The sequence below is a fragment of the Ailuropoda melanoleuca genome, chromosome 8 (genome assembly GCF_002007445.2).
Source record: "Ailuropoda melanoleuca isolate Jingjing chromosome 8, ASM200744v2, whole genome shotgun sequence".
NCBI classification, from domain to species: domain Eukaryota; kingdom Metazoa; phylum Chordata; class Mammalia; order Carnivora; family Ursidae; genus Ailuropoda; species Ailuropoda melanoleuca.
Genome location: NC_048225.1, coordinates 60,949,853 through 60,974,023, shown reverse-complemented (window position 1 = coordinate 60,974,023; position 24,171 = coordinate 60,949,853). Strand labels below are relative to the sequence as shown.

Below are 24,171 nucleotides of genomic sequence, written 5' to 3'. Positions count from 1 at the left end.
TGACGCCAAGGCCCAGACGGAAGTGCGGCCGGAGGAGCCGGAGCCGGATCCCGAGCCGGAGCCCCAGCCGGCAGCAGGTCTCGGGGGCTCCGGGCTGTGGGAACCGCCGCGCCTGGCAGCGATGGCGACCCTGTGGGGAGGCTTCCTTCGGCTCGGCTCCCTGCTTAGCCTGTCCTGCCTGGCGCTGTCGGTGCTGCTGCTCGTGCAGCTGTCAGACGCCGCCAAGGTGAGTCCGCCCAGCCTTCGCGCAGGACAGGAGCTCCTCCCTCCTCCGGCCTTGCGGAAACTGAGTCTGTCACCCTGCTCCCCGCCCCATTCCTCGCCCGGCCCTGCCGGCCCGACCCCTAGCTTCACAGCCCTTGCGACACCCCCAGCCGGCACGCTGCTGCCTCACAGCACTCCCGACACCAGTCCGACAGCCGCTTCCGCGCTCCCACCCGTAGTCCTGTCACTACTCCCCCTTTCCCGCCTGACACCCCGCCCGCGTCCCCAGCTCCACCTAGCCGTCACGGTGCCCGCAGCCCGGACGGCAGCTCCTCCACCCCTAGACATTTCCCTCCCCAGCCCGACAGCACCCACCTCACACTTTACAGCCTTTCCCGCTCTGAGAGCCTTTAACTTTCCACCCTTCAGCTCCTTAAGTCTCCCGCCGCCTTCCACCTGCCTCGCAGACCGCTCTCTTCCTGCCCCGCCCCCATTCCCTAAACCAAAGTTACGAGAAGCCCCCACCTCGCGGAAATCTTCGCGGTTAGGAGCTAACTCATTTCCACTTATCCCTGAACCGATTCCCTTCCCAGTGCAGGAACCTGCCTCTCCTGGCAGCCTTCCTTCCCAGGAGGACCTGGGAAGAGAGACAGAGTCTGGGGTGGGACAGTCTCACCAGCCTAATATTCTGACCTAACTCCCTCCAGGATCTCTTGGCCCCCCTTTTTTTTTTTTTTGCCTTCTTTCTTCCTGATAATTGAGTGGGGAAGGAAGGGTCCAAACTACAAGGGAGGTAAAGTTGTAGCCTTCTCCCGTGCGCCACTTCTTGGCTCTTCCAGCCTCCTCATGCTGCTCTTTAGTCCCCTTCATGCTGCTACCCTCCAGTCCTGCTCTGCCACCCTACACACTTCGGCTTCATCCTCGGTGAGCTAGCTCCTTACTGGAGAAAACGGAAAGAATTCACGTTAACGTGATGGGGAAACAGAATGAAATTTGCCTTTTTAAAAAATAGGAGTTTTAATCTAGAATATCTTTAAATACAGGGGATGGGAAAGACAGGTTAAATGCAGACAGATCAGGGGGTTTTGGTCGGGAGTTCTTTTTTAAATCTTTCCTACCTCCCACCAGAAATAGGGACAGCAGCAAGTCTCCTGTCTGTCCTCTGCATATCTCCTGTCATCACTTTAAGAGTGTATTGTAGTGATGTATTTATCTGTCAGTCTCCATTACTAGGGTGTGTCCTCATTACTGGCAGGAACCATGTCTTACACTTATCTGAATCCACTTCATTGAGCACAAGGTTCAGCACTGAGCAAATGCTAAGTGGTTGCTGAATGAATGCATTGTCAACAGCTCTGCCAGACATAGCACTACATATTGGAGCAGTGGGCCTTGTCCTTTGGGGACTAATGAGCCACTTGCCTTCTCAGATAAATTCCCCTTTGCTGATGAAACTTCTCCTATTCCCTGTACTCATATATTTAGTCCCCTCTTTTTCCACCTCTTGAAACTTGCTTTATCAGTAGTTATCCCCTCTGTCTACCAGTGATTAGAAGCAAAGTTTCCTGGGAAGAGTAGACCAAACTGATCTCAGCTAGACTCCAGCTACTTCCCTTGTGTACTTCCTTTCTAAATAAAGCTGAATGCCTCTAAAATTTCACCCCTGCTGTAGAGCTCTGGTCCACCCCTCTATATCAGTGCCATTCTACCAAAGGGTGGAAGGATGGTGGTTAGAAGAATTGTGACTTGTTTTGTGAGTAATTTTTAGTTTGATTCTTCCCCATCCTTCTGTAATCAGATTCTTATTTGCAGGCACAGCTATCTGTCTACTGTGTCGTTGTACTGGCACGTAGATGGTGATGACATTACCACAGTTTGACTGTCATGTGACCTATAGACGTGATTAATTACAGATCATGTACAGGTATTATTTCAAAATAATTTTATGTAATGTAAAATGGTTCGTTGGCATTACCAAAAAGAACCTGTGGCTTTTAAAACCTTCTGTCTCGCAAAATGACTAGTTTTAGAAAATTTGGCAGGGGATGCTTAGCAAAATGTATATGGTACAGTTTTAAAAATATTATTGCTAAACTGTTAACAGGCTATACTAAGTTTCCATTTTGGTTACAGAATTTCGAGGATGTCCGATGTAAATGTATCTGTCCTCCCTATAAAGATAATTCTGGGCATATTTATAATAAGAACATATCCCAAAAAGATTGGTAAGTATTCTAGATTACTGAATTACCTGTCAGATTTCTTTTTGTGGTTGTCACTGTTAGTCCAGAATGTTCATCCAATGTACTGTTTCCTTTTTAAATGCAGTTGACCCTTGAACAACGTAGGGCTTAGGTGTGCTGACCCCGGCACAGTCAAAAATTGCATATAACTTTTGACTCCCCCAAAACTTAACTGCTAATAGCCTACTGTTGACCAGAAGCTTTACCAATAAAACAGTTGATTAACGCATATTTTATATGTGTTCTATACTGTATTCTTACAATAAAGTAAACTAGAGAAAAGAAAATGTTATTAAGACAATCATAGGAAAGAGAAAATACATCTGCAGTACTGTGCTGTATCTGTTGAAAAAAATTTGCATACCAGTGGACCCATGCAGTTCAACCCATTGTTCAGGGGTCACCTGTATTTCTTTTTAAGTGTGTCAAATTCCACTTCTATTTGAAAAAGTGAGAATAAGGTCCTGAGTGCATGATGTAAACTTCAGGGAATATAGCCAAAAAACAAGCCCCAAGAGGGAGGATTTTATAAGGGACAGAGCTGAGTTTGTGGCACCTGAAGTGCCTGTAGACCTTCCTGTGCCCTCTTAAATTTTAGTCCTTCCCCTTGCTTTTCAGTGGAAGGTAAGCAAGCCTCATTTATCTGGGTTATCATTTTCACAACTTGTAGGTCTTGATGATATATTGCCACATGCAGGAGACTATGTTTAAAAGTGTCAAAAGGCTCAGGAAGGAATGGGAATGAGCCACGTACATCATCGCTTCCTGTGGGTGTGCTGTCGATCTAGGTGTATCAAGAGGTTGCTCCCTCAGCCCTCGGAGTATCAGGCAGGCTTGTGTGACTGGGATCTTGACTCACTAGCCACCAGCAGCCTTCTCTATTTATGGACCTTACAACTGATAGGTTTTCTGCATATAGCATAAAATGATTGGGAAGCAGTGGTTTTGTAGCAGGATGGATGGGCTCCTCATGGTATTGTGATGCGTTATGGTTTGTAAACGTGGTGGAATATTGCATAGGCATACAAGAAAAATAGCTCCAAATGCTAGGAAGTTTCACATGTACCCGATTTCACAGCTAAATAGTCAGCAAAACTTTGAAAGCAAAATTAAATTCATTTGGTTACAACATTTCAAGCTGACTTTGAAAAAGAAAAGGCAGGCTTTGAGCATGTTTCTTCCTCTTTCTTTCTTTCTTTCTTTCTTTCTTTCTTTCTTTCTTTCTTTCCTTCCTTCCTTCCTTCCTTCCTTCCATCCATCCATCTTTCTTTTCTTTTCTTTTTTTCCTTTCCTTTCCTTTCCTTTCCTTTCCTTTCCTTTCCTTTCCTTTCCTTTCCTTTCCTTTCCTTTCTTTCCTTTCCTTTCCTTTCTTTCGCGGGGGTGGGGGGCATGTTTCTTTTATTGATGCCATTGTCTCTTCTTCCCATAGTATACATTTAAGTTCAATCTGATATTCAATCTTGAAAACTCCTTTTTTTTTTTTAAAGATTTTATTTATTTATTTGACAGAGAGATAGCCAGCGAGAGAGGAAACACAAGCGGGGGAGTGGGAGAGGAAGAAGCAGGCTCCTAGCAGAGGAGCCTGATGGGGCTGGATCCCAGAACGCCGGGATCACGCCCTGAGCCAAAGGCAGACGCTTAACGACTGAGCCACCCAGGCGCCCCTCAATCTTGAAAACTTCTTATGAACTTCAGTGCTCCACTTTAAATTGTCTCATATTACAAAGTAATTTAGCTATATTCTTATAGATTTTATATCATCAAGTTACTTTTATGATACAAGAAAGCTCAAATAAGTTTTTAAGTTATTCTTATACATTTTCCAAAGACATTAAACACTTACAATTCATTTAATGTATTATCAGTAATAGAATGTGATGCCTATTATTTGAGTGGCAGGTGAACTCACTGTTCAAGTGTTTAGCACTGATCTTTTCACTGACTTTTTATAATTCCAGGTTCAGACAGAACCATATGCCATTCATTCTGGTTTTTGGTCAAAATGGGGAGCTTTGAAAAGAAACAGTTGAAAACAAGTCTTGTTTGTGATCTTTCTTCCCCCTCTCCCTTGCTTCCTTCCTGCAGCTCAGCCTTTTACTGGAGATAGGTTCTCAGCTGTTAACTGGTTTTAGAAGGGTAAGCAGGTTATGATTAATCAGGATGTTATGACTTTACAAAGCCTCCAATATTTGTTTGGTCCTAGATATAGTTTTACCGTCTGACTTCCATTTTGTCCCATTGTTAGCTTTAATTCTTTATTGACTTCCGCTGTCTGACTGAAGAAAAGTTTGAGGTCCTCTGGTTTGTTTGGGGTGTGATGTTAGCTGATAATATCCCTGTTTTGGCACTAGGGGGAGGTGTTGCCTCGTTCCCAGAGTGGTTGTGCTCTGTATCTGGGTTCTAGGTTTACAACTAGCCAGCCAGGACCAACCTTCCTCTCCCACCCTCCACAACTTTTGCACAGCACTCAGTATCTCCTTGTTATTAAACTGTATCTGTACTTAAAAAACAAACAAACAAACAAACCACTCAATCCTCAACACTTAGTTCCCCCAAGTAATTCCTAGGTTTTGTTATGAAGGCTTCTAAAGCTGAAATGGGAAACTAGGAGATAAGTCTTATTTTCCTGAGGTTCAGAGAGATACGGAGGAGCCAACCTAGGTGGTAGGAACCCAGGGTTCTAGTCCTTTTAGCTTCTAATCTACTCTGTGACCTTGTGCAGATGACCTCTGAAAGTGCTGGGCTGGGTGACCTCTGTGATTGAATGGGATTTAGCTTCCTCTGCTGTTTTATGCCTGCATCCAGCTGGATACATTCCTGGTTTTCTTATATGTTTGGAACAGATAACACAAATTTGTATGGTGTGAGTTGTGGGACCTTACCATACTACCAGTTGAGGCTTATTTTTTCATTAGTATCTTTGCTGAAATTAAATTACCTGTTAGGGATAACGGATTGAATTTTCATCATTTATGCCATTTGGAGTTTTCTCTCTTTATGACATGGCTCCGAAGGAATGGGGCACAAAAAAGTAGATTTTGCTGGACAAAGGGAAGGATGTAGCCTAGAGCATTGGGTACCTGCAAGAAAGATGGGTGGAATGAGACAGGATGCTATCATAGTTCTTCAGACAGCCAGAAGTATCTGAGGAAGAGATGACAAAAGAAAATTGCCCAGCAGTTGACAGGACAGGAGAGTTTTGCCTACTTTTGCTGAAGGTAAACAGAGTAGTAGGCTCTTAATAGTTGGGGAGAGTCATAATTTATTTCCTAGAATTGACAGATTTCTGGGGAAAGATTTTTTTGATGGAATTGCTTTTTTCATAAGCCATAAATAAGTGGCCTAGAAAATGGGAAAAAAGTAAAGAACATCTAACAACAAAAACATCTAGCCTTTTATTATTTTTTATATACTTCTTATGGGTAATCAGTTTTCATTTCAAATATTTTTGTTGTCCTAATCCTGTTTCTCCATATGTTTTCAATAGACTTTTGCTCATTAAGAAAAGTAGTTGTTTTTCTTTTTTCTTTTTTTTGAAAAGTAATTGTTTCTTACTGCACCTTTGAGAGCTCAGTTTCCAGAGTTTCAGAATTTCACCACTGTTCAGTGTGATCAGCCATTTATATACCACTCTGTGGCAGTTAAGTTTGATGTTAATTCAGAAAAGAGATAATCTCATATTTGAACAATGACCCAAGATACCTTAAATCATTTAAAGCAATTTTTTTCTTGGTAAATGGAAAAGTCTAAATATAACTTGATGTGCTAAGTAGTTTTTGATCCCATCTGAGATTTTTCAGGTGCATTTTTTTTTCGTCCTAACTCCTGAATGCTTTTATTTATTTTTTTTGTGCCATAATTTTTTTTTATTTTAATGTTTTTTTATTATTTTATGTTAGCCACCATACAGTACATCCCTGGGTTCCGATGTAAAGTTTGATGATTCATTAGTTGCATATAACACCCAGTGCACCATGCAACACGTGCCCTCCTTACTACCCATCACCAGTCTATCCCATTCCCCCACCCCCCTCCCCTCTGAGGCCCTCAGTTTGTTTCTCATAGTCCATAGTCTCTCATGCTTCATTCCCCCTTCTGATTACCCCCCCTTTCTTTATCCCTTTCTTCCCCTACCGATTTTCCTAGTTCTTATGTTCCATAGATGAGAGAAATCATATGATAATTGTCTTTCTCTGCTTGACTTATTTCATTTAGCATTATCTCCTCCAGTGCCATCCATGTTGCAGCAAATGTTGAGAATTCGTTCTTTCTGATAGCTGAGTAATATTCCATTGTATATATGGACCACAACTTCTTAATCCAGTCATCTGTTGAAGGGCATCTCGGCTCCTTCCATGATTTAGCTATTGTGGACAATGCAGCTATGAACATTGGGGTGCATATGGCCCTTCTCTTCACTACGTCTGTATCTTTGGGGTAAATACCCAGTAGTGCAATGGCTGGGTCATAAGGTAGTTCAATTTTTAACTTTTTAAGGGACCTCCACACTGTTTTCCAGAGTGGCTGTACCAACTTGCATTCCCACCAACAATGTAGGAGGGATCCCCTTTCTCCACATCCTCTCCAACAATTGTTGTTTCTTGCCTTGTCTATCTTTGCCATTCTAACTGGCGTAAGGTGGTATCTCAGTGTGGTTTTGATTTGAATTTCCCTGATGGCTAATGATTTTGAACATTTTTTCATGTGTCTGTTAGCCATTTGTATGTCTTCATTGGAAAAGTGTCTGTTCATATCTTCTGCCCATTTTATGATTTGTTTATTTGTTTCTCGTGTATTGAGTTTGAGAAGTTCTTTGTAGATCTTGGATACCAGTCTTTTATCCGTAGTGTCATTTGCAAATATCTTCTCCCATTCCGTGGGCTGCCTCTTAATTTTTCTGTTTCCTTGGCTGTGCAGAAGCTTTTTAACTTGATGAAGTCTGACAAGTTCATTTTTTATTTTGTTTCTCTTGCCTTTGGAGATGTGTCATGAAAAAGGTTGCTCTGGCCGATGTCATAGAAGTTGTTGCCTATGTTCTCCTCTAGAATTTTGATGGATTCCTGTCTCACATTGAGGTCTTTCATCCATTTGGAGTTTATTTTTGTGTATGGTGTGAGAGAGTGGTCAAGTTTCATTCTTTTGCATGTAGCTGTCCAATTTTCCCAGCACCATTTATTGAAGAGACTGTCTTTTTTCCACCGGATGTTTTTTCCTGCTTTATCAAAGATTAGTTGCCCAAAGAGCCGAGGGTCCATTTCTGGGTTCTCTATTCTGTTCCANATATAGATCCTTTACGTCTCTGGTTAAGTTAATTCCAAGGTAGCGTATGGTTTTTGGTGCTATTGTAAATGGGATGCATTCCCTAACTTCTCTTTCTTCAGTCTCGTTATTCGTGTATAGAAATGCAACTGATTTCTGGGCATTGATTTTGTATCCTGCCACCTTACTGAATTGTTCTATAACTTCTAATAGTTTGGGAGTGGATTCCTTTGGGTTTTCCATATAGAGTATCATGTCATCTGCAAAGAGAGACAGTTTGACTTCTTCTGCCGATTTGGATACCTTTTATCCCTTTATGTTGTCTGATTGCTGTTGCGAGGACTTCTAGTACTATGTTGAATAATAGTGGCGAGAGTGGGCATCCTTGTGTTTTCAGGTGCATTTTTAAACGTTAACAGCAGCACTTTTGAAAATAGCTACTATATATGTGTCTTTATGGTTCTTAAACTGTTAAATCTCACCAAATTGCTAATACTGAGAGAGCAAATGATTTCACTTCCCTCATTATTTGTTCCTTAAATTCTTAAGTTCAGTGATTATTCTGGATCTGAGGAAAGTTTTGATCAGTCTAAGTAGAAAATCCAGGTAGGCTGAAGCAATATTTTATCCTTGTTTTTTCAGTGATTGCCTTCACGTTGTGGATCCCATGCCCGTGCGCGGGCCCGACGTAGAAGCGTACTGTCTGCGCTGTGAGTGCAAATATGAGGAGAGAAGCTCTGTTACAATCAAGGTAAAAAAAAAATCATCTCTTCTGCTTCTGGAATCGTTTTTGATGGTATCTAGACAAGAAGAAAATTTTGGACATCTGAATTCTATTTCATTCACTCAACCCCTGTTCTTCCCTCCCTTCCCCACCATCCACTAACCCCTTCCTTCCTGTCCCCAGTACCAGCCCCAGAGGAGCCATGGGTCTGCTCTCTGCCTCACTGAGATGCTTTGTGGATTACTTAGGACACGTTACATAGGTGGGACAGTGTGAAATGGCACGAAAATGCCTGTGTGTAATTAGCATATCCTGAAAGATATCCCAGCTTTTCTGTGGGTCACATATGCCAGAAGTTAGTGAGAACACAGCATGACTAGGCCCTTTTCCTCCTGCCTTCCCAACCCTTAGGGGAAAAATGTATATATCGACTACTTTATTCTAGAAATACCACTTCTGGATTCTAAGATTTCCTTTCTTTGCTTCTTCTAGGAAACAGAACATAGATCACTCTGATCACCGTTTGGGCCTCTGATGAGTTCAGTTACTTTCCTACGGTGGCTTACAGTTCTCCCCAGTTTTCTTACGTGGAGCTTCCCATTCATTTCCCCTTAGAAAAGCCCTTATGGGGAATCTGGGGTGGTGAGCTGTAACAGTTACAAAGATTTCTGTAGGAGAGTTCCTGCTCCAGCAGGGTGCTGTCCTGTAGAGAAATCCTCACTGTACCTTTTTATTTTTCAGCTAAGTTTCTGATGTGTACTTTACAGACTCTAAAAGTCACTCATTGTAAGTGTACAATTGAATAAATTTTAGGAAATTTGAAACAATTTTTTTAAATTTAGTGTTAGAACATTCCATCACCCCAAAAAGATCCCTCGTGCCCATTTACAGTTAATCTCATTCCCACCCCTAGCCTTAGACAATCATTGTTCTGCTTTGTGTCTCTACAGATCTGAATATTTCATATAAATAGAGTCATACGGCATGTGGTCTTCTGTGACTAGTTTCTTTCAGTTAGCATGTTTTTGAGGGTTATCCATGTTGTAACACGTTATCAATATTTAATCCCTTTTTATTACTGAATATCATTTTATTATATGAATATAATCCATTTTCATTATCCATTCATCAGTTGATAAACATTTGGGTTACTTCCAGATTTTAACTATTATGAATAATGCTGTCATAAATATCCGTGCACATGTCTTTGTGTGGATATATGTTTTCCTGTCAGGTAGATTCCTTAGAGAGGTAAGTTTATTTTAACTTTTTAAGAAACTGATGGATTGTTTTCCAAAATGGTTGTCCCATTTTCCATTCCTACCTGCAATGTGTGAGGCTTCAGTTTTGCCACATCCTTGCTAACATTTGGTACAGTCTGTCTCTAATTATAGCCGTCCTAGAGGTGGGGGGAGAAGGGTGTCACACTGTACTTTTTGACAGCATACAGATTAAGAACTCAAGAAAACTCACTGGCCTGAAATGTATTTTTGTATATCTGAACTAATGTAAAAGAGTATTCTGTTGAAATTCATCTGAATTACATTTTTTGTTAGGGTTCCTTTAAGTTTTCTAAACACTGTGCTGCTGAATCTAGGACACTGTATTCAGGTGAAAAAAGAAAAGTGGTGTGTGAGCAGTGGTGACAAATGATTAGCAGTAGGTGAAAATGGAGTTTTGACGACTCATAATAAGATCCCAAAGACAAAATGCTTTCTTTTCTCTTTTTCTTTAAATAATATCTTGGTGACGAGTTAGTTTGTTTATGTTGGGATCTGGCTTGTATAGGAGCCTGTATGCTCAGCAGAAAAATCAGTATTCACTGTGGTGTCACTCTTATTACACAAAATTCTGATTTCTTGGCTTGAGTAGAGATGTAACTTAATTTCAACTTCCTTTAGGTTACCATTATAATTTATCTCTCCATTTTGGGCCTTCTACTTCTGTACATGGTGTACCTTACCCTGGTTGAGCCCATACTGAAGAGACGCCTGTTTGGACACTCACAATTGATACAGAGCGATGATGATGTTGGGGTAAGTACTTGGCACGCCCTCACTGTGCGTGGCCGGTCTCTGTCATCATCTCATATGAAGAGCAAGTGAAAAATAGTTGCATGTAGATGTCCATGTGCTGGAGCAGGTCCTCCGCTAGAGAAGCTAAGGACTGTTGTGATTTTAGTCCGTGTCTCTTCATGAGGAAATCGCTCTGGGTAGCCATCAATTTGGCGGTCTAAATTGATGATCCTTGGTGAGTGTGCTGTACAAGGCTTTGCCCTTTGGTATCAAGGGCACAATTCTCATTGCCTTTCCCTGTTTACACTGAGAAAACTTCTGAGATTCTGAGATAGACTTTTCCCCAAGCTCCTGCCTGAATACCATTCCTGTCAACATGACCAAATATATAGAAGGCAAAGAGGCTTTAGTGAAGGGAAGCATGAAGACAGTGTTCTTTTCTTAATGAAGTGCGGCTTGATAACCTGCCGATGTTTTATATTTCTTTTCTCCTCCCTCTTAAAAAATCTATGATCCTTAGAGAAAAATAAAATCATCATTCCAATTCCCTTCCTGTCTTAAAAAATGCATTTCTATTTATAACATATAGTTGGTATAATCAGCATATAAATTGTTTTGTGGTCCCCTTTTTGTATTAACATTACTTCATTCAGAAATGTCTGGTAATTAAAAAAAAAAAAAAAGTCTGGTAGTTGACATAGTCCACAACTTATTATTCAGTATAGCTTAGAGAATTATATTGTTTTGTCATTAATCTGTTCGGGCCTATTTTCAAATTTTCCACCATTTTATTATTCTATGTATAATTTTTTTAGAAATTACTTTTTATTTTGGATTACTTTATTGGCCTACGTTCCTTAAAACGGATAAAATTCAATAGAGTTTCAAGAACCAGTTCCAAAAGCTAAAGCCAGGGTGAACCCTTGCTAACTATAGTCAGAAGTCCTTTTATCCTGGAATGGCTTGTGGCCCTGTTGATAAAAGATGGGAAGAGGGAATCCTGACTGGATGGCTTGAATTATTACTACAAACAGAGCCTGCTTTTTGATCAATATGTTGTTATCATATGAATATCAATTATGAATACTCAACTTATTTGGGCAAGATTTCATTTATGTTTTGTCAAGAACTTTCATAGAAACACCTCTGTTTGCCTCTTTTTTCCTTGCTTCCTTATTAGTTCAACACATAATGGGTAACTTTTCTGTATCAGGTCCTCTGCTAGGTACTAGGACTAGAGAGATGAATAAAACAGAAACGGACATGTAAAAGAAATGACTAATTATAGTACATTTCCACCTCTTATTTTTAATTGTGTAAGAAATGCCTGTTCATTTTTTAAGAATTCCAGGAGGGGATTATTGATAGGCTGGGAGAAAGGCAAAGTAGAGAGATCTGATGTGGTCAAAAACTAGGCATATGGGGCCAGTGGGGAAAGAGAGCTAGAAGGACAGGTGGTTGTGTACCAGAAGCATTAGAGTGTCCAATACTGTTCCCATGTTACTTTTCATTCACATATGACAGATTTTTCTCAGCCTGAACGGCACTGACATTTTAGGTTGGATAAGTCTTTGTTGTGGGGGGTTTTCTGTTCATTGTAAGATATTTAGCAGTATCCCTGACCTCTACCCACTAGATGCTGGTAGCGCCTGGCATCCCAATCGTGGTAATCCGAAGTATCCACAGATATTGCCAAGTGTCCCTGGGGGACAAAATCACCCCCAGTTGAGAACTAACATGTGAAAATGTTATATATCAAAGGCCACATAAACTATTTCTTAATAGGCACATAGATAGAAAGTCTGACTTAAACTGTATCCTTTACAGTATTAAATATTTGGTTCCTGATTTTAGAAATAAACAATATTAGTGTAATACACATAGAACATAAAAGAACTGGATGCACAATTATGTAGATGAAAACATGTAGGAAAGGCATTTGATTAGTGGGGTCATGTGCTTAATAACCATTTTGTTCACCAGTGATTGATTCTGTGCATATATTAACTGAAAACATTATCTCTGAGAGTCCTGGCTGACTCTTGGATATCTGTTGATTTGATTCTGGGCAGAGAGAGGTTTTCTAAAGTCTAGCTGTGAATTTATGGTAACAACTATGTACAAAAAAGTTAAATTTAAATTCCTACAGTTGTTGCTTATCTTAACATGAGAATTATCTGCTTTTAAAAATGTTTTTGTTAAATTCTCAGTTACAGTCTTTCACTTTGTTTCATTTTTGTTCACTGTAGAGCATTTTAAATCAAGTGAGAGTTCGTACAAATAGTTAAGAAGCTCACTGCAAGTAGTCACAATATTTATCGTATCATATATCCATGACACATATTGCTATTATCAAAGCATTACATTAAAACATGTTTTGTGTTTATTGTAATTTTATCAGGTGTAAAAAGAACAAACATATGAAAAGGGTAAATCTCTGTTTGCATTCTTCTAGCATCCATGACCACGAACAGCTAGTTCATTCTTGTTCTGATAGGTGGAAAAGGGACCAAAAGGATTAACTGGTTTGTTTAGTCCTTTAAATGTGTTCCTTAGGAAAGTTTTTCTCCCCCTACCTTGAAGGGTAGATAACAGGACTATGAAATTGAGAACTGCTCTGCTGATAAAGTGCATCCTTCTCCCCAGTCTTGTTTATGTCAAAACAAACCAATGGTAATACTGTTTTATATACCAGTCCATTGAAGCACTGTATTCCCATCAGTCAGTTTAATCTACTTGAACAAAATCAGTGTGTCGAGATGATATGACACCAAGTCAAGGTGAGGTGAGCTAAGCCTTGTGTTCATTTGTTAGATGACCTCAGATCAGTTTATTTCCTTATGAGAAATCAAGTAATCCAACAACTTTAGACTTCCTCGTTCCTGACTTTTTTTCTTAAATCTTTGAAACATTTCGAACTTTATGGAATTGTTTTTATTATTTTCATTTGTAAGGTTAAAAATTTTAAAAAGGGGTCTTGCTGTCTGCCTCTCTTATAACAAGTTGTTACCTAAATTAAGCAAAAAGTTGAGGAAATTTCAGTAAAGAAGGCAGGGAAAGATTCCTTATAGAAAGCTGATGTCTTTGAAATGTAGACTTTGTGTCTAAGTGTCTTGCTGTAAAAAGAGACCGGGTGTTGCAGCTCCACGTAGTTAAAGCTATGTGTATCGGTATGTGGTTGTGTAGGGCTTTCTGTAGACGTGCTGCCCCCGCCTTGGATGTACAGTGGAGCTTTTGCAAACATGCACAGCAAAACAGTATTTCTTTCTTTGAGGCAAGGTTTAATGTATGAGGTACAACTTGTGACTTGGATCCTATGTTGGGACATTTAGAAGCTTTGCTAACACGGGGTTCAGGAAGAAGAGATCAAGGAAAGGGCAAACAAAAGCAATAAGTTAGCATTGAATGCTTTTTGTCATTTAGGCAGCTGTGTTTATATCTCATTCATAGATAGATTAGCGTGGTGGTTTCCTGTGTCATGACTACAAACATCAGTGGCATTGGTTTACTTTGACCAGGATAGGTTGGTTTTCTACACAGATACCTGGGTAACCCTTTAATAGCCTCTTTCTTAAGGCAGCAACTAACATGGAAGCCCCTGAGTGCTCAGCAGTGAAAGATTCAGGTGTTTATCTAATAAAAATGCTGAGCTAATAAATCCTTACTGTCCTTGGTAATAGAGGGTGATTGTAGCACTTGAGCTGTGTCTCTTCGTTACAGATTGGGGAGGGGGAAATGAAAAAGGATTTTGGAAACCAGTCCATTTAGTGTATGTGTTAAAGGTTCAGGGAAAGAGTAAAACCAGTCAAGATCCTGTCAGCTCCTTTCCCAAGGGTGAATGTGGCCCCAAACTGGCAAGTAACAATTCTAATATGACAGGAGTCAGGAAAGTAAAAGATAAGTCTTTCCCCTGCCAAATTAGCTATATAGTATTGAATACAGCAAGGAAAAGTTCTCTTTTCCATATCTGTAACATGTGGATATTAACACGAAAATAGATTTTCTTTCCCCTACTTGTCAGGGAAGGCTGGTCTTTAACATAAATGACCACTGTCTTTGTCTTGGTCTTTGCTTCTTATGGGAAATGTCTTTAGAAATGATGACTCATGGAAACATTTCACAAATACTTCCTCCTCACTCAAGCTACTAGAACCACCTGTTTCTGTAGTTCATCTTGCCCTTGGCACGTGAGTGCGTAGGACTTCTTGGCTCAAGAAATGGTGTTTGTAAAGTCCAGCTGCTCCCGTCTCTGTGGCTGGACGATTGCTGTTTCGTGTGTGTGCTGTACCCTGAGCGTGCCATCTGTGATGGTCTCCATTCCTGGACTTTCAGGATCACCAGCCTTTTGCAAACGCCCATGATGTGCTGGCCCGCTCCCGTAGTCGAGCCAATGTGCTGAATAAGGTAGAGTATGCCCAGCAGCGCTGGAAGCTTCAAGTGCAAGAGCAGCGGAAATCCGTCTTTGACCGTCATGTTGTCCTCAGCTAATTGGAAATCAAATCGAAGGTGATTAGAAAGAAATGAGGCAGACAACTGAAAAAAATTGACTGAGTTTTCCTGGGTTTTGTTTTAATACCCTATTGATTTCACCAACTGTTGCAGGGAAATTCAGAATTGGAAACAGAAATGTGCTTGGTATTTTCTTTTCTTGTTAACATATTAATACAGACATTTTTAAGAGCACACACCTCAAAGTCAGCCAATTAACCTTTTTCCTATTCGTGACTTTTACTAATAAAAATAAGTCTGCCTGTAAATTATCTTGAAGTCCTTTATCTGGAACAAGCACTCTCTTTTTCACCACACAGTTTTAACTTGGTTTTCAAGATAATTTTCAGGTGTTTTTTGGTTTTTTTTTTCTTTTTCTTTCTTTTTTTTTTTTTTCTTTCTGGCAGGGGAGGGGAGGGATGCGTGGGAAGTGGTTAACATAACTTTTCTCAAGTCACTTTACTAAACAAACTTTTGTAAATAGACTTAACATTCTATTTTGAAGTTTCATTTATATTTTGCAGTGTAGCCAGCCTCATCAAAGCCCCGACTTACCCATTTGAATTTTGCACTGACTATATTATCTAGGTATCTGGTTGGCCTGTGGCTGCACTTCATGGTAAAATGGATCTGAACTACCTGGTGGCTCTTCATAAAATGCAGATTTTCCTCATGTACTGTGATGTCTGATGCAATGCATCCTAGAACAAGCTAGCAATTTGCTAGTTTACTCTAATGACTAAACATAGTCTGGTGTGTGTGGTCTTTCTCATCTTCTAGTATCTTTAAGGATGAATCCTAAGAACTTGGACACTTGCAATAAAAGAATTTTCTTTTAACCTCAAGCGTCTCTGGATTGGTGACATACACACATTTGTCAACATTTCCGGTCAGGTGGAGAGGCAGCTGTTTGAGCTCTAGTGTGTACAGCTTTGAACTAAGACTGGAGTTCCTTTCTGGGTGCCTCCATCTGAAAGGTATAACAGTTATTGGATAACTGGCTTTTTTCCTCCTATGTCCTCTTTGGAATGTAACAATAAAAATAATTTTTAAAACACCAGTGTTTCTCTCCTCCTTCTTTTGCTGTATAATAAACTCGAAGATACAAAGACGTTTGGTGCCCTGTTATGAGACTACTGTTTTATAACAGTGTTTCATCATAAAATATTGGCACTAAATTATCTGTGTGCATGTATGTGTGGAGAAAAAGAGAGAAAAAAAAACATATGGTACTTAGATGGGGCTCTGAAAATATACAACTACTATTTTGACAAATTGAGAGATTAAAATTCATGAGGAGAAAAATAAAATGCATGAAGGAAATCTTGTTCAAAGAAATTCTTGGCAAAAATTATAATAAAATTACATTAAATTAGTAAGGTTGAGGTTTTAGGAATTTTTACAAGATAAAAGTAAGTTCAACTACAACCAAGTGGAATTTATCTCAGATATGCAAGGCTGATTGAATATTCAAAAATCAGTTAATGAAATCTATCACAGCAACAGGCTAAAGAAGAAAAACAACATGATCCTATTAATAGAAGCAGAAAAAGCATTTGACACAACCCAACACCCATTTATGATTTAAAAAAAAAACTCAGTAAACTAGGAATAGAGAAGAAATCCTTGAACTTTATAAAGAACATCTACAGAATCCTAAAGCTAACATCATACTTAATAGAAACAAGCTTTCGTGTCAAGATGAGGAGCAAGGCAAGGATACCCTCTCTCATCACTTCCTTTTCAACATCATACTGCAAATTTTAGCTAATGCAATAATAAGAAAAGGAAGTAAAAGGTATACAGACTGGGAAGGAAGAAATAAAACTCTTTGTTTACAGATGACATGATTGTCTATATAGAAAATCCAAAAGACAAAACAAAATCCTAAAACTCCTGTAACTAATAAGTGATTATACAAAGGTTGCAAGATGGAAGGTTAATATACATAGGTCAATTGCTTCCCTATATACTATCAATGAACAAGTGAAATTAAAAACACAATTCCTTTTACATTAGCACTCCCCAGAATTAAATAGGTATAAATCTAACAAAATATACATGAGGAAAACTACAAAAGTGATGAAAGAAATCAAAGAACTAAATAAATGGGGAGATATTTCATATCCATGGATAGGATGACTCAATATTAACAAGATATCAGTTCTTCCTAATGATCTATAGTTTCAACACAATCCCAGCCAAAATCTCAGCAAGTTATTTTGTGGCTATCAAAGACTGATTCTAAAGCTTATGTGAAGAGGTAAAAGACCCAGAAAAGCCAACACAATATTAATGGAAAAGAACAAAGTTGGAGGACTAACACTATTTGACTCCAAGACTTACTATAAAACTACGGTAATCAAGTCAGTGTCAATGTGGTATTGACCAAAGAATAGACAGATAAATAGAACAGAGCCCAGAAATAGACCCACAAAAATGTAGCCAACTGATCTTTGACAAAGGAACAAAGGCAATGCAATGGAGAAAAGCATTTTCTTTCTTTTTTAGATTTTATTTTATTTATTTGAGAGAGAGAGAGAGAACAAGCAGGGGGGAGAGGCAGAGGGAGAAGCAGACTCCCTGCTGAGCAAGGAGCCTGATGTGGGATTTGGTCCCAGGATCCTGGGATCATGACCTGAGCCAAAGGCAGACGCTTAACCGACTGAACCACCCAGATGTCCTGAGAAAAGCATTTTCAACATATGGTGCTGGAACAGCTATACATCCACATGCAAAAAAAAAAAAAAAAAAGACGCAGACCTTATACCCTTCAAAAAATTAACTCAAAATGGATCATAGACCTAAATGTAAAACACAAAACTAAAACTCCTAGAAGATAACAAAGGAGAAAATCTAGGTGATCTTTGGTTTGATGATAACTTTTTAGATATAAGACAAAAAAAAAAAAAACGAATCATGAAAGAAAGGAATAATGGTAAGTTGGAGTTCATTACAATTAAAAACTTGTACTCTGTGAAAGACAATATCAAAAAAATGAGAAGACAAGCCACAGACTGGGAGAAAATATTTGCAAAAGACATATCTGATAAAGTTCTATTATCCAAAATACACCAAGAACTCTTAAAACTCAACTGTAAGACAACCTGATTAAAAATGGGCCAAACACCTGAACAGACACCTCACCAAAGAAGATAGACAGATGGCAGATAAGCATATGAAAAGATATTCCACATGGTGTCCTTAGGGACATACAAACTAAAACAACAATGAGATACTATCACACACCTATCAGAAGGGCCAAAATGAGAACAGTGACACCACCAAATGCTGGTGAGGACGTGGAGCAACAGGAACTCTCATTCATTGCTGGTGCAAATGCAAAATGGTACAGCCACTTTGGAAAACAGTCTGGCAGTTTCTTAACAAAACTAAACGTGAACTTACTACATCACCCAGTAATCACACTCCTTGGTATTTACCTAAATAAGTTGAAATCTTATATCCACGCAAAAACCTGCACATAGATGGTTATAGCAGCTTTATCCATAACTGCCAAAACTTGGAAGCAACCAAGATGTCTTTCTGTAGGTGAATGAATAAATTGTGATGCATCCAGACAATGGAATATTATTCATCACTAAAAAGAAATGAGTTATCAAGCCAGAAAAATACATGAAGGAATTTTAAGTGTATATTACTAAGTGCAAGAAGCCAGTCTGAAAAGGCTACGTACTGTGTAATTCCAACTATATGACATTCTGGAAAAGGCAAAACTATGGAGGCAGTAAAAATAAATAAATAATCAGTGCGTACTGGGGGCAGGGAGAGATGAAAAGGTAGAGCACAGAGGCTTTTTAGAGTAGTAAAACCATTCTGTATGATACCATAATGGTGGATACGTGTCAGTACACATTTGTTGAAGCCCATAGAATGTACAACACCCAACAGTGAACCCTAAGGTAAATTATGGACTTTAATGATGCCTCAATATGGGTTCATCAATTGTAACAAATGTATTACTGGGGGCAGATGGTGATGGTGGGGGAGGACATGCATGTGTAGGGGAAAGGGTATATGGGATCTCTTTGTACTTTCTGCTTCATTTTTCTGTGCATCTAAAATTACTCAGAAAAGTCTAAATTGAGGAAAATAAATTTAAAGGTATTTTAATAAAATTTAGGTTCATATTGACCTTCCTGGTCATGGCCTTAATCTCTATTTAAAAGAATATTGATCAACATTATGAGACTATTACTCACAGATATTTTCCATAAATAATTTTGATAGAAAATCGTATAAACCAGATGAATGGGGAGGCATTCTTTTCACAAAAGAATTTGTTACAAGAGTCTAGTTTTGTAAGCAAACCTTTCCATTTAGTATTGTTATCTGTTGCCATATCTACATATTAGGTAGAAACAAATAGCTAAACCAGAACTAAGCAGTTCTGTTTAACTGTAAGCTACTTTGCATACAGTTCCTAAATGATCACCTATAAATCACGTTAAGTCTGACACAGCCCAAAATACAGCATCTTAGCAACAAAACAGGTAAGAGACTTTTCTTCAGAGTAGCCCGTGGGGGGAGAATAGGAACATGGCCTTGATAAATTTTATCAGCTGATTATTCTATTGTCTTAAACTACCAAATATGCCCACATGTTAAACGGGCCAGATTTTGCTGGTGATTAAATCATCTGGAAGAGTGGGAAGCATTTGGTTTGGAAATCAGGAGTCCTAGGTTCTGACCCCTGCTCTGCTGCCAGCTCTGTAAGCTTAGCCAACTCACAATGTATAAGGGGTTGGATAAGAGGGTTTCTAAGATTCCTTCCATCCCTAACATTCCATCAAGCAATTAATTATATGTGCAGTTTTAGCTTTGTGTTTTTTACACACTAGATATTTTTAATATCTTTGAAAAGTTGAAGTTCTTGTGCTCAGCAGCACTGCCAGAATCTTTTAGGATTTTATCATCAAGACCTCATCATTGGAATGCCTGGGTGGCTTGGTCAGTTAAGCGTCTGCCTTTGGCTCAGGTCAAGATCTCAGGACCCTGGGATCGAGTCCTGCATCGGGCTCCTTGCTTAACGGGGAGCCTGCTTCTCCCTCTGCCTGCTGCTGCCCCTGCTTGTGCTCTCCGCCCCCCCCCCGACAAATGAATAAAAAAAAAAAAATCTTAAGACCTCATCATTTATTTCCCAGAAGACAGGTATCTGAGATTTTCCCAAGATAGGTGCGTTCGTTAGCTGTGCGTATATCTGGAGCTGCAGAGCCCCAGCACCAACAGTGCGTGTTGCTTTCTTTTAAAGACTTGTGTTCGATTTCTATAAACACTTCCATCCTCCACTAGGCTTCCTATCTTGATCCTCTTTACCGCATTTTTGATTCTATCACTCTATTCTGTTGTGATTAAATTTTCTTTGAATAAAAGATGATCATATTTAAATGCTACTACACTGATTGGTGAACTTTTGGGAAATGCTCAATAAAAAAACTTCTCATCAGTGTGTCTACAGAGATGCTAAGCTTCTTTTTCCCAAGAATTATGCATTGTCTACTTAAAGCCTAGAAACTTTTAAGTACCTGTGGCATAGACAAATTACTCAGATTTCACCTGGGTCGGGGCTTAAGACGTTAAAATGATCTGTCAGGATAAAAACATACCTAAAGAATTCTTGTGTGTGACTGGCTTTGCTGACATCTGCTTTGCATTTTAATACTCTGCTGTGCCAGGACTGCCTTGTTAGCCGTAGGCAGCTGTAAGGCTCTGCTGTTCTCAGAAATGTAGAAATACAGGCTCCATACCCATTGTGCCATCATTTTGTAGCTTCTGCCATACATGTTCTTGATCTCTTACCCTCTGGAATTCCTGCCTTGGGAATTGCCTGACTCTTCTCTCAACAACTTTTTATTTGTGACAGAATCTTGGCTAGTTTTTAATTTTCCAGAGATTTTTGTTTTAAGTTAATTATTTTAGGCTATTTGGTCAGTAATTTGGAATCTTTAATTTCTTGTTCCTTTGTTTTGATTTTTATTTGTTTTTTTTAAAAAGATTTTATTTATTTATTTGAAAGAGAGAAGGCAAGAGCAGGGGGAGAGGGAGAAGCAGGGAGCCTGACACGGACTCCATCCCAGGACCCTGGAATCATGCGTGACCTGAGCTGAAGGCAGACGCTTAACTGATTGAGCCACCCAGGTGCCCCTACTTTGATTTTTAATTGCACCTTTCACATTTATCTCTTTCCCCACCCCATCCCCAACCCCCTATTAGGAAGAGCCTTCCCTGGTATTTATTGACTCCTTTCGAGGGTGTTCACCATGACTCCTTATAACACTCTCCACCTCCCACCCACCCCACCCCAACCCATCCCGCATCGCATGCTGCCCCTTCTGATCCCATAGTCATTTTTGTCTCTCAGCAGCCACACTAGATAGGACAGGCTTTTTCACGCTTGAAAGGAATACACTTCATCGCCCTTGAATTCTGGTGCTTAGAGGGTGCTCCATGCATTCCATGGCGCGGGCTGCAGGTTTTGCTATGCTCAGGTAGAGAAGCAAGTGACCATGTGGTCTGATCTTGCTCAGAAACAGGGCTGGGGGAGGAGAGTGGCCTCTTTTTCTCCACCCATGCCAAGCATAGAGGTCAAGCCCTCACTCTCAAAAATGTTGAAAAAACCACACCCTGAGGAATGAACAAGAAAGTCATATTTCCCTCGTTTCTGGAGGCTCACAGGCAGAGTTCATGTTGCTTTTCCATTTTAAGTATAGTCCTCTCTCAACAAATATGCTTTGCATACATCAATGTTTGATTTTCTAGTGTTAGGGAAAATATAAGCCAGGTTTTTCTGTAAAGTGTAATTTAGAAAGGACACTGCACAAATATTTATCTGTAAAGAAAGAGGAAAAGAACTAACGCCTGTACATTCATTTTATCCTCACAACCACCCTGCAGAATAGTTAACACCTCCGTTGATCCTAGGAAAAATGTGAAGCTCAGAAAGGTTAAGAAACTTGCCTAAGGACACACAGGAAGGAAGGGGCAAAGCCAAGATCGAAACTCAAGGGTGTTATAACTGAAAGAAGAGTGCCTTTTTCCTACAGCACTACCCTGCCTCCCAGTTAACTGGTTAAACTGCAATATCCCTGTTGTGGTTTTATTATTATAGTCAAAGGCAAAAAGTAATTGTGGCTTAATCAATGAGGTGCATGAAGACCTAATCAGAAAAAAGGACTGTCTTGGTGTGGGACCTCTCGGGGTGTCATGTTTTATCCGTATGTCCTGTGGGGAAAAAAAGACAAAACCTAAATACAGATGAACTTCATTCAATATATTTAAAGTTCTGTGTAAGTAAAACTATGTAAATTGACTATGAAGTTTGGGGAATTTCTTAAAGGTTCTTAAAGTGAATTTTTAAGAGCAAAAGATTCCTTTCTTATTTTTATTTTTGGTTCTGCCCCTGGCATATCAGGTATTATTTAAGAAGGCTATGCCCATGAGGCTTCATGATCATTAACTCCTTTGTAATGTTTCCAGCATGTATTTGAATATTGCGGTATTTCAGTGTTTCCCAAACTTCAGTTATTTGCATGCACTTTCATGGTCTTCATCATCGGTGTTCCACCTGTACTGTTATTCACTTACTATTTTTCTTTAAGTGACAATTTTTACTCAAGTAGATGTATTTTTTTAAAAGATTTTATTTATATTTGACAGAGAGAGAGATAGCCAGCAAGAGAGGGAACACAAGCAGGGGGAGTGGGAGAGGAAGAAGCAGGCTCATAGCGGAGGAGCCTGATGTGGGCTCGATCCCAGAACGCCGGGATCACGCCCTGAGCCGAAGGCAGACGCTTAACGACTGCGCCACCCAGGCGCCCCTCAAGTAGATGTATTTTTAAAAGAAATTTTATATCACTGCCCTCAGTGTGAAATCAGTATAACTCACAGTTAGTAGAAATTAACAGCAAACCATTATTAAATTCTAGCTATATTGTATCGTTTGTTGGAGACTTCCATCTGAGCAAGATCAGAAAGCATTCTAGGAGTGTGGAAGACACACTCTTACAAGACTAAAGCTGTATCTTTGTAATCACCAGAACTGAAAAGAGTTGAAAGGGGGTAACTTTCTCACAAAGTGAGTCAATGTTATTTAATGCTGTTTCTCTGTATCGCCAAAAGAATCCTCCTTCTTATTAGCCACAGAGTATTGTAACCCCATATCATTTTCAGAATGAGCTCAGAAATGATTCATCAAAGCAGAAAAGGCTTTAAAACATTGATCTCTGAGAAAGTGGATGATATCTACTCTCTTTCGATCTGGCCAAATTAATAAACTTGGTTATGCTTCCAGGCTAAAGAGGAAATGATGGACAATCGAAGCTTCTCTAATCTGCCAGAAAAACTGCCTGCCTTCTCGGATTCTGCCCACTTGCCACTGACCAGGTCCTTCTATCTGGACCCCATGGTCACTTTCCACCTGTACCCTGAGGCCCCGGTGCCGTCCCCTTACCCTGAAGACCTGCCATTGCTGCCCTTTCCCAGCGATTCCCTGATCATGGAGAATTATGGTGAACCCTGCCCCTTCTCCTTCCCAATGCCTTATCCAAATTATAGAAGGTGTGAATACTCCTATGGCCCGGCTTTCATCCGCAAAAGGAATGAGCGGGAAAGGCAGCGGGTAAAGTGTGTCAATGAAGGCTACGCCCAGCTCCGACATCATCTACCAGAGGAGTACTTGGAGAAGCGACTCAGCAAAGTGGAAACCCTCAGAGCTGCCATCAAGTATATTAATTACCTGCAGTCTCTTCTGTACCCTGATAAGGCTGAGACCAAGAATAACCCTGGGAAAGCTTCCTCCATAATGGCAGTCACCAGCTGCCACACTGACCCCATTTTTAGAATCATTTGACTCAGTGTTTCTGAAAAGAAACAAATAATTTCACAAAACGGTTTTATTACAGCATCATTCACTAGTTTTTCCTAAACGTAACTTCTGCACAGGGAGGTAACAGCTCCAATGTCCAGCTTTGCTGGGTGTTTCCAACCAGGGTTCGGGTGTACTAAATGTGATCTTATGGGGATTGAGAAGATGCATCTTAAGCTTTGGTGATTTCTTTCAAGAACTTTAGAGGAGCAGGGGTCCCCAGGATTCTCTATACCCCTCACCTTGCCCTTCTCACACACTTGGCCAGGGGCTCAGCTGAGAAGCCCTCACAAAAGTATTGTAAAGTCTGACCAATGAGTAGTCAATGCTTGTAACACCCTCTGCAAACACTTC

At 39.9% G+C, this 24,171-nt stretch overlaps 2 protein-coding genes across 3 annotated transcripts; both read left to right on the top strand.

Annotated features, from left to right (window-relative positions):
- TMEM9B (TMEM9 domain family member B) lies at positions 1 to 15,990 on the top strand. 2 transcript variants are annotated; one of them, XM_002916150.4, is made up of 5 exons: positions 1 to 226; positions 2,338 to 2,429; positions 8,349 to 8,457; positions 10,332 to 10,466; positions 14,778 to 15,990. In XM_002916150.4, exons 1-5 carry the CDS (start codon positions 122 to 124, stop codon positions 14,931 to 14,933), a joined length of 597 nt encoding a protein of 198 aa, XP_002916196.1. In that variant the 5' UTR covers positions 1 to 121; the 3' UTR covers positions 14,934 to 15,990. The 2 variants fall into 2 exon arrangements, with proteins under 2 accessions (XP_002916196.1, XP_011219212.1); XM_011220910.3 differs by lacking the exon at positions 2,338 to 2,429 and having other exon boundaries at positions 23 to 226.
- A 7,261-nt stretch (positions 15,991 to 23,251) lies between these two features.
- On the top strand, positions 23,252 to 24,169 carry ASCL3 (achaete-scute family bHLH transcription factor 3). The gene has a single exon (XM_002916151.4). It carries the CDS (start codon positions 23,257 to 23,259, stop codon positions 23,800 to 23,802), a length of 546 nt encoding a protein of 181 aa, XP_002916197.1. The 5' UTR covers positions 23,252 to 23,256; the 3' UTR covers positions 23,803 to 24,169.
- The last annotated feature ends 2 nt before the right edge of the window (positions 24,170 to 24,171 follow it).